Source organism: Protobothrops mucrosquamatus, unplaced genomic scaffold (genome assembly GCF_001527695.2).
Source record: "Protobothrops mucrosquamatus isolate PMUCROS unplaced genomic scaffold, P.Mucros_1.0 scaffold859, whole genome shotgun sequence".
In the NCBI taxonomy this organism is placed as follows: domain Eukaryota; kingdom Metazoa; phylum Chordata; class Lepidosauria; order Squamata; family Viperidae; genus Protobothrops; species Protobothrops mucrosquamatus.
The window spans coordinates 85,258-95,119 of NW_015387114.1; the positions used below are offsets into that span (position 1 = coordinate 85,258).

The window sequence follows — 9,862 nt, forward strand, 5'->3', positions numbered from 1 at the left end:
GAGTTGAACACTCCGGAATAACCTTTGGGATTCGCACGTCTTGATTCGAACACACCCTTGTTCCGAATGGAATTCAAATCTGGTGAGAGTTGGCTTCGCTATAGCTAGTCCTCGACGTACGACCACAAAATTTCTGTTGCTAAGCGAGACGTTCGTTAAGTGAATTTCGCCCTATTTTACAACCTTTCCGGCCACAGCTGTTAAGCGAATCGCCGCAGCTGTTCAGTTAGTAACAAGTCTGTTAAGTAAATTTGGCTTCCCCACTCACTTTGCTTGATGGAAGGTCGCAAAAGGGGGATCGTAGGACCTAAACGTCGTAAGTACGAGCCAAGCATCCGAATTTTGATCACCTCACCGTGGTCGTGAGAAAAAAAACGGTCGTAAGTCGCTTTTTCCGGTGCCGTTGTGTCTTAAACGGTCACTAAACAAAGGGAGTTGAGGGATTTCCTGTAGTGATTTTGGCCACTTTTTAAAAAAATGAGTGGGGTTCTCGTCTCCGGGTGGCCTTTGGGAGTTTTGTACAATTGTCAAACCCTTGAACAACTGGATTTGGAAATAAAATACAAGCGCTCCAAATAAGTAAGCTGTGGCTATCAGTTAATCTCTCTCTCCTAAACGCCGCCCCTTCCCCTTCCCCAAATCCCGATCCGTTCCCCAAATACCTTGCAACCTATTCAGGAGCCACATTAGCTGCTTCTTGGAGATGCTGGTCCAGCTCAGATCGAGACTGGCTGGCTGTCGTCGGATGATTCCGCTCAGCATGGAGGGAGTGATTGACTTCCGATGGCTCAGGTCGATGTGTGTCCAAAGCCGCTTGTCACAGCACCTGGGAGAGGAGTGAAGTCCGGCCAGAAGGAGACAATGGTCACTGAACTCCAGAATCATTAAGAGTTGGGAAGAATTATTTTTTTAACTTCTCCGAGGCGGAATCTAAATGAAAGCCTCCCAGTCAGAGGATCGTTCGGCCTCCGCTTGGCTTGAATGCACGCCCACCACTCCTCTCGCTGCTTCCATGGCTGAACTGTTTTAATAGTTAGGAACTCTGTTCTAACAATTAATTGAAATCTGCCGCCTGATAACTGAAATCTGACAGTTTGGCCCTGTAATCTAAAAAGTTTGAACTTTCTTCTAAATGACGTCTTTTTCAAGCACTTGAAGAACGCTACGACAGCCCCACCTTTTCTGAAGGGTAACCAGACCCATATTTATCAGCCTCTCTCTGCAGGGCTCACTTTCTAATCACCTACTATATATATATTTTTTGCTGCTATTCTTGTTATATAGTGTGGTTTCTCCAAACTAAACACAGTGTTCAAAACAGGCCTGGACAAAGCAGGGTAAAAGAAAATGATTGCTTCCCATGATTCGGAAAGTATACTTCTATGCGGGCCATTCGGAAATTAACCTCCGTTTGGTTATCAATGACCGACACTCGCAGATGCAGAACTTTTATTATACACGTTAGAAAACTACAACGTCACGTTACTTTTCGACATAGGATTAGGGTTAGTACCGTGTTTCCCCCAAAATAAGACCTACCCAGAAGATAAGACCTAGCTTGATTTTTACACGTGCGCCCAATATAAGCCCTACCCCCCAAATAAACCCTACTTAAGACCCCGCCCACTCCACTGCACCTGGTTGCATGAGGTGGGGCGAGGCGCATGGGTCAAAAATCAAGCTAGGGTGGGGATGGGGGGCGTGGAGCTGCACCCCGCACCTGGCACCCACTTACCTTAGGACTGTTGCAGTCAGGCCTCCCATGCCCCAACACCTGCCTCGCCAGCCCACTTCTTCTGTGGCTGCTTGCGCGCGTCACCCCCGACCTCCATTTCGCTGTCAAGGCCTCTGCAGTCGAGAAACGCGCTCCAGATTGACACGCGCGACGTCCCACAGCCTCCGTTTCGCCCTCAGAGGCCTTCCCGGAAGCGGGGGGCGGGGGAACCGTGCGCGTATCAATCTGGAACTCTTTTCTCGGCTGCAGAGGCCTTTGTGGAAGGCCTCGAACGGCAAAACGGAGGCCGGGAGTGACACGTGTGAGCGGTGACAAGCGGCTGCAGAAGAAGTGGGCCGATGAGGCGAGGCAGGTGTCGGGGTGTGGGAGGCCTGGCTGCGGCGGTCCTAAGGTAAGCGGGTAAGAAATCCCCCCGAAAATAAGACCTGGTGCCTCTTTTGGAGGCCAAAAAAATATATGTAAGACCGGGTCTTATTTTAGGGGAAACATGTTAGTAGTCGCTCGACACCAAGTCTGGGCTATGGGGGAGGTTTATCAAAAACATCCTTAGCAGTGTGCAGTCGAGCATTATCGTGAACCAACACCACTGCGGAAGGGGTGCCATAGAAAATCCCATCAAACGTAAAGAAGCCAAAGGAGTACTGCTAGTGAAGTTCCTGGAGCGTGGTTCGACCATCGATTCAGAAGTCTACTGTGAAACGTTACGAAAACTCAGACGAGTCATCCGTAACAAGCATCGGGGCACACTAACAAGCATCGGGGCACATCGGTGTGGCATTGGTTCACGATAATGCTCGCCCGCACACCGCTAGACCCACCCAAGAACTTCTGAAGCAGTTCCGTTGGGATGTTTTTGATCCTCCCCCCCATAGCCCAGATTTGGCGCCGAGCAACTACTACTAAGGAATTTCAAAGGACTCACTGGAGAAGAGCCTAATGCTGGGAAAGATTGAGGACAATAGAAGAAGGGGACGACAGAGAATGAGGGGGCTGGATGGAGTCACTGAAGCAGTAGGCGTGAGCTTAAATGGACTCCAGAAGATGGTAGAGGACAGGAAGGCCTGGAGGAACGTTGTCCATGGATTCGCGATGGGTCGGACACGACTTCGCAACTAACAACAACAGCAAAGATGTTATGACAAGTGCCTCAATTTGAATGGCGATTACCGTATTTTTCTGTCTATAAGATACACCCTTGTATACGACACTCTGGCAGGCGAGTTTCTCCGCGCCGAACAACTGAGCCGGCAAATCCGGAGGTTCGGCCAGCCGATGATCTTGCCCCCTCCCCCTAGTGGCAAGCCTACAGAGGCTTGACACCTGCACCAGGCGGCATGGCAACCCACATAGGCATGCCCTGGGCTGCGGAGGTTACCGTTTTTTTCCGTGTATAAGACGCTGCACTTGTATAAAGACGCACCTGATTTTTGAACAGGACGTTTGCAGGAAAAAATAGCGTCTTATACATGGGAAAATACGGTATGTTGAAAAATAAATGCAATGTTGTAGTTTTCTAATGTGTATAACAAAAGTTCTGTTTCTGTGAGTGTCTGTCATTGATAACCAAACAGAGGTTTATTTCTGAATTGCCCTCGTACTAATGCACTCCGAAATTGCCCTTCGATGTCTCATTGTTGGTTTATCTTCCAAAATCTTTTTCAGAAGTTGTGTTACCAAGCCAGATATTCTTGTTTCCATCCCAGTTACATTTGCTCTTTCTGAACAAAATTTTAACTTATTTGGGTTAAATTTCATTCTGATAGTTTTCAGCAGATTTCTTCCACTTATCAGGGCTGAATTTCATTTCTCAAGGATATGGGACAGAGTCTCTTTCTTGGCTGCGTTAACTGCATTTTTGTGTGATTTTAGCCAGCTGCTGCGTATTTTATTTTTTTTCTATACACTTTTTACCTACTTTTAAATTGGTTAGCCTCCCATGCATTTGAAATGATGATAGCAATCTAATAAAATGTACAAAGTAAATACATTAGCCATGAAAACGAAACAAACAAAACAAAAAACTTTTACCCTGACCCCATCAGCTACCGGGGTGTGTGGTCTCTGACATGCTGTTCATCACTGGAGATTTTTAAAAAGAAGCCATACAGTCACTTGTCTGAGATGGTATAGGTTCTCCTACTTGAGCAGGGGGCTGGACTAGAAGACCTCCAAGGTCCCTTCCAGCTTCTATTCTATTCTATTCTATTCTATTCTATTCTATTCTATTCTATTCTATTCTGTTCTGTTCTGTTCTATTCTATTCTAATTTTCTATTCTATTATTCTATGGTATGGTATGGTATGGTATGTTATGGTATGGTATGGTATGGTATGGTATGGTATGCTATTCTTTCTAATTCTATTCTATTATTTTTAATTCTAATTAATTCTAATTCTATTCTAATTCTAATTCTAATTCTAATTCTAATTCTAATTCTAATTCTATTCTACTCTACTTGCAAACAGAGCCCTCTGCATAAAAGTTGGGTATCCCTATATTCAAGCTTTGGTTCATTGATAGCCATACTATATTTTGAGGGAGCACAAAGTCATTCAGAAGTAGGTACATAAAAGATTGCCTTTATCTATGTACGACACTTTTGAGGTCAGTTGGAGCAGATGTATTCCTGTAGCGATTAGCCTTCAACCCTGACATGCTGTCTGAACCTGACAGTTTTTCAATATGGAGAGAACTCATTCCATACAAAGATGGCCACGCATGAATAAGTGGTGATTTCCTGGTATTTAGGGAGGAGGACGCCGAGGATCACACGGGACAGGATGCACAAAACAGCTCAGTGAGTACCTGCAGAAATAAACAGTGCAGGACTCCCTGGTGCATGCACATAAATTGTACCTCTGCAACCGCCACGTTAATCGCCATGACAAGTTTTTAATGCTGCAGGATCCAATCTGGGTCGGTCACCGGGACCAGAGGTTTAGTCTTCGGAGATTTTGGACTCGTTCTGGAGCCCATCCCCAAGGAACTTCCCTCTCCCCTTCTGTTTAACTGAGGATGAGCTCAAGCAAGAGTCCGAAAGCTCGGAAGACTAAATGTCTGCTCCCGGTGACCGACCCAGATTGGATCCTGCAACATTGTCCTGGGACACGTGTATTGGCCTCCATTTGTGAGTTTTTAAGGCCGTTAACTTGTTGGCCTCATCGTGGATTCCTGGGCATGGCAACACTTGCCGTTTTTCTCTCTCCCCTCCTCTGCATCCACACAATCTGCTTGTTGAACCCGAGGCTCCCATCTCGCTGGAAGGAGGGCTGGCCAAAGAAAGCGGACCAAGACAGCCCTGAGGTCCGACGTTCGTGGCAAGGAAGTGGGCCAGGAGGTAGCCATCAAATTTTATCCCCTATTAATCCAACCACACAACCTCCCCGTGTTTCCCCCCCCCACCTAGGTTGCCAGGTCATCTCTTTTGCTCGCTAGCCCGCTCACCCGCCCGCTCACTCACCAACGGCTCCATGTCCGGCACACCCTCATGCAAACGCAAAGCTCCCGATAGCTGAGGTACTGGAAGACGGCCAACCAAATGTCCCGCTGCATGATGTGGTCAGAGCCGCTGTCCAAGGGCAGGGAGTCAGGTTCAGGGCTGTCTGGGGGAGGCCGGATCACGTGCCTCTCCAGCTGCAGCAGAGGCTTGGGAGGGGACGGCACCAAAGGCCAGTTAAGAAACTGAGTCCGGGCTACCATGCGGAGCCCTGTCTGTCCAGCAGGCCGGCCGGCTTTCCGGCTTCCCGCCTGCTGCTTGGCCCGTTCGCTCCCCCTGCTGGACGGGCGATGATTGTTCTCTTTCTCCTGAGAGTTCCCCAGAGCTTTCGGCTGCTTCCCGTTCCGTGTCGTCTCCGAGCCGCCGTTGCGTCGCCCACCCTCCTCTTCGTCCTCCTCCTCGTCCTCGTCGTCCTCCTCCTCCTCACTGGCGCTGAAGCCCAGGGCAGCCAAGCGCTGCGAGCGGGTGGTGGGGGAGTTGGCTCGGCTGGACACCCCTCCGCTGGAACCGTCGGAGCCCCGGGAATCCGTGTCAGAATCCGAGTCCGAGCTGGAACTGGAACTGCTGCTGTTCTTCACCCGCTCCAACATCTGGCACATCTGCTTGAAGCGCTCCAACTTCTCCCGCTGATGGGACTTGTCGGTCTGGGCGGAGGGCTCCAAAGGCCCAGGGGGTCCCTTTGGTTTCTGGAAAGGAAAGGAAAGAGTTTNCCTCCTCGTAGCTGACAGAATCGGTGTCTCTCCTCAACTAAGACAGCTACAGCCATCTTGGGAGGAGTGGGGGGACAACAGCAGGACAGGGAAACAACTTGTAATGTCTTAAAAATCTTCCCTCTGAATGTTTTTGTCCTTAAAGTAGTCAGCAACATTAAAAATAGAAATTTGGACTCTTAATATGAGGTATCTTTAGGATACTTTTTATCTGTTCATATAAGGCAGGACAAGAAGCAATGGATGGAAACTAATCAAGGAGAGAAGCAACCTAGAACTAAGGAAAAACTTCCTGACATTTAGAACAATTAACCAGTGGAACAACCTGCCTCCAGAAGCGGTGAATGCTCCAACACTGGAAGTTTTTAAGAAGAGACTGACACCATTCTCTCCCCCCCACTTTTTTTCTATCTTTTAGAGAAAAAGGTGGAAAAAGAAACAATCTTCCAGTATAATAATAGAGCTCTTAAAAAAAAAAAAGGTTTTTTCTGTACCCCAAAGTAGATAAGAATAAAGTGTAGTCCGAAATGGTATAGGGTTTCCTGCCTGAGCAGGGGGTTGGAGTAGATGACCTCCAAAGTCCCTTCCAACTTTACTATTATTATTATTATTATTAAACCACATGCCCCTTCCCAGGAAAAGATGAAAAAGACAATACCATCGCACTCCAATCAAAGCCTTATACACACTCCCTTTGATTTTTAGGTTGGCAGGACAGCTGGATATCAACGCATTTTATAAATAAAATTTTTCCAGCATGAGAAAGCATCCTTCAGCCGGTTCTCTAAATATGCTAACCACAGTTCATGGCTAGATAGTCAAGGTTACAATGAATGCGTTATCTATGGGCTTTGCCAAGCAAAAAGCATTTTGACATTCCGATTGGTCAGATCTGTAAGGGGAACATATGGCAGAAAAGTAAAATAAAGATAACCATGAAATAAACAAAAACCGCCTGCAATTCCCCAGAGCTCAACTTTTCAGAAGCAGGAGGCAATTGTTAAAGCCAACAGCAGACATGAAGGCCAAGAACTGGGCTTTTAGAAAATGTTTTTTTTTAATGTTATGGCCTGCTTGAAGGGTTTATTAGGGTACAGAAATTATAAATCGAAAGCATGCACAATCATGCCGTTTTCCTACAGACCAAAAAATTATTTTGCTGTTTTAGTGGAGTGTTGTGTACTACTCTTGTGAGACCCTTCCTATGAGATGGGCAGCCATATAAATTTGATTAAAAATCAAAATAAAGAGGCTTCTATCCTTGATGGCCTTCAAGAAGGAGAGCATTTCTCATCTGCTGCCATCTATGCCCACTTGAGGTCATTCAGCAGGAGGCTGGCCAGATCCTGAGAAAGGGGCTCATTACTTCCACAATGGCTAGGGCAGAGGTAGGCAATCTTGGCTCTTTTATGACTCGTGGACTTCAACTCCCAGAATTCCTGAGCCAGCATGGGGGAACTATGGCCCCTTCATGACTCGTGGACTTCAACTCCCAGAATTCCTGAGCCAGCCATGCTGAGGGGAAGGGGAGAGGTTTCCAAGCTGAGCCGTGCTGGCTCAGGAATTCTGGGAGTTGAAGTCCATGAGTCATGAAAGACCCAAGATTGCCTACCCCTCTTTTATGACTCGTGGACTTCAACTCCCAGAATTCCTGAGTCAGCCATGCTGAGGGGAAAGGGAGAGGTTTCCAAGCTGAGTTGTGCTGGCTTAGGAATTCTGGGAGTTGAAGTCCACGAGTCATGAAAGAGCTACGGTTGCCTACCCCTCTTTTATGACTCGTGGACTTCAACTCCCAGAATTCCTGAGCCAGCCATGCTGAGGGGAAAGGGAGAGGTTTCCAAGCTGAGTTGTGCTGGCTTAGGAATTCTGGGAGTTGAAGTCCACGAGTCATGAAAGAGCTACGGTTGCCTACCCCTCTTTTATGACTCGTGGACTTCAACTCCCAGAATTCCTGAGCCAGCCACGCTGAGGGGAAAGGGAGAGGTTTCCAACCTGAGCCACGCTGGCTCAGGAATTCTGGGAGTTGAAGTCCACGAGTCATAAAAGAGCCAAGGTTGCCTACCCCTGGGCTAGGGCTATGAGTGGTCCTCGTTACATGACGACAGCTCCTTCTACAAGCCCAAGAAAAGTGGGGCGGAGCATGAAAAACCGACACCTGCTGAAAACTAACTAAGCCACAGATATACACATCTAAATCCCCCTTCTAGTTTCTTGCTCAGAACGCGGTGTGCGAAAGCACGGTGGAAGCACCGGAACCAGGGGATGTGACGCTTGTGTAGTTACTGGAATCAACCCTGCACTCGTAACAGATTGGTTACTAGCAGCTCCCAACCTTTTCTATACCCCGCGCCCCTAGAACGCTTCTGAGCCATTCTCGTGCCCCTTACAAAAGTTCGCAACAACGGCAACGAATTATGCACAGACACTATGATTTTGAAAAGCCAAGTTTTCGCACTCCCTGGAATATCATCTCACACCCCCGGTTGGCAACCCCTGGGTCAGGGGTAGGCAACCTTGGCTCTTTTATGACTCGTGGACTTCAACTCCCAGAATTCCTGAGCCAGCCATGCTGAGGGGAAAGGGAGAGGTTTCCAAGCTGAGCCGTGCTGGCTCAGGAATTCTGGGAGTTGAAGTCCATGAGTCATGAAAGACCCAAGGTTGCCTACCCCTCTTTTATGACTCGTGGACTTCAACTNCATGACTCGTGGACTTCAACTCCCAGAATTCCTGAGCCAGCCATGCTGAGGGGAAAGGGAGAGGTTTCCAAGCTGAGTGGTGCTGGCTCAGGAATTCTGGGAGTTGAAGTCCACGAGTCATGAAAGAGCTAAGATTGCCTACCCCTCTTTTATGACTCGTGGACTTCAACTCCCAGAATTCCTGAGCCAGCCATGCTGAGGGGAAAGGGAGAGGTTTCCAAGCTGAGCCGTGCTGGCTCAGGAATTCTGGGAGTTGAAGTCCACGGGTCATGAAAGAGCTAAGGTTGCCTACCTCTCTTTTATGACTCGTGGACTTCAACTCCCAGAATTCCTGAGTCACCCACGCTGAGGGGAAAGGGAGAGGTTTCCAAGCTGAGCCATGCTGGCTCAGGAATTCTGGGAGTTGAAGTCCATGAGTCATGAAAGAGCTACGGTTGCCTACCCCTCTTTTATGACTCGTGGACTTCAACTCCCAGAATTCCTGAGCCAGCCATGCTGAGGGGAAAGGGAGAGGTTTCAAAGCTGAGCCATGCTGGCTCAGGAATTCTGGGAGTTGAAGTCCACAAGTCATAAAAGAGACAAGGTTGCCTACCCCTGGGCTAGGGCTATGAGTGGTCCTTGTTACATGACGACAGCTCCTTCTACAAGCCCAAGAAAAGTGGGGCGGAGCATGAAAAACCGACACCCGCTGAAAACTAACTAAGCCACAGATATACACATCTAAATCCCCCTTCTAGTTTCTTGCTCAGAACGCGGTGTGCGAAAGCACGGTGGAAGCACCGGAACCAGGGGATGTGACTCTTGTGTAGTTACTGGAGTCAACCCTGCACTCGTAACAGATTGGTTACTAGCAGCTCTCAACCTTTTCTATACCCCGCACCCCTAGAATGCTTCTGAGTCATTCTCGCGCCCCTTACAAAAGTTTGAAACAACGGCAACGAATTATGCACATACACTATGATTTTGAAAAGCCAAGTTTTCGCACTCCCTGGAATATCATCTCACACCCCCGGTTGGCAACCCCTCGGTCAGGGGTAGGCAACCTTGGCTCTTTTATGACTCGTGGACTTCAACTCCCAGAATTCCTGAGCCAGCCATGCTGAGGGGAAAGGGAGAGGTTTCCAAGCTGAGCCGTGCTGGCTCAGGAATTCTGGGAGTTGAAGTCCATGAGTCATGAAAGACCCAAGGTTGCCTACCCCTCTTTTATGACTCGTGGACTTCAACT

At 48.2% G+C, this 9,862-nt stretch overlaps 1 protein-coding gene across 1 annotated transcript in view; it reads right to left on the reverse strand.

The window, feature by feature from the left end:
• FBXL19 (F-box and leucine rich repeat protein 19) overlaps positions 1-9,862 on the reverse strand; it is a 29,022-nt gene that overhangs the window by 7,046 nt on the left and 12,114 nt on the right. The window contains exons 7-8 of the mRNA XM_015819101.1: positions 5,196-5,917; positions 663-826 (exon numbers count right to left, since the gene is read on the reverse strand). Of these exons, the coding sequence (XP_015674587.1) occupies positions 663-826; positions 5,196-5,917 (886 nt within the window). The remainder of the gene's footprint in view (positions 1-662; positions 827-5,195; positions 5,918-9,862) is intronic.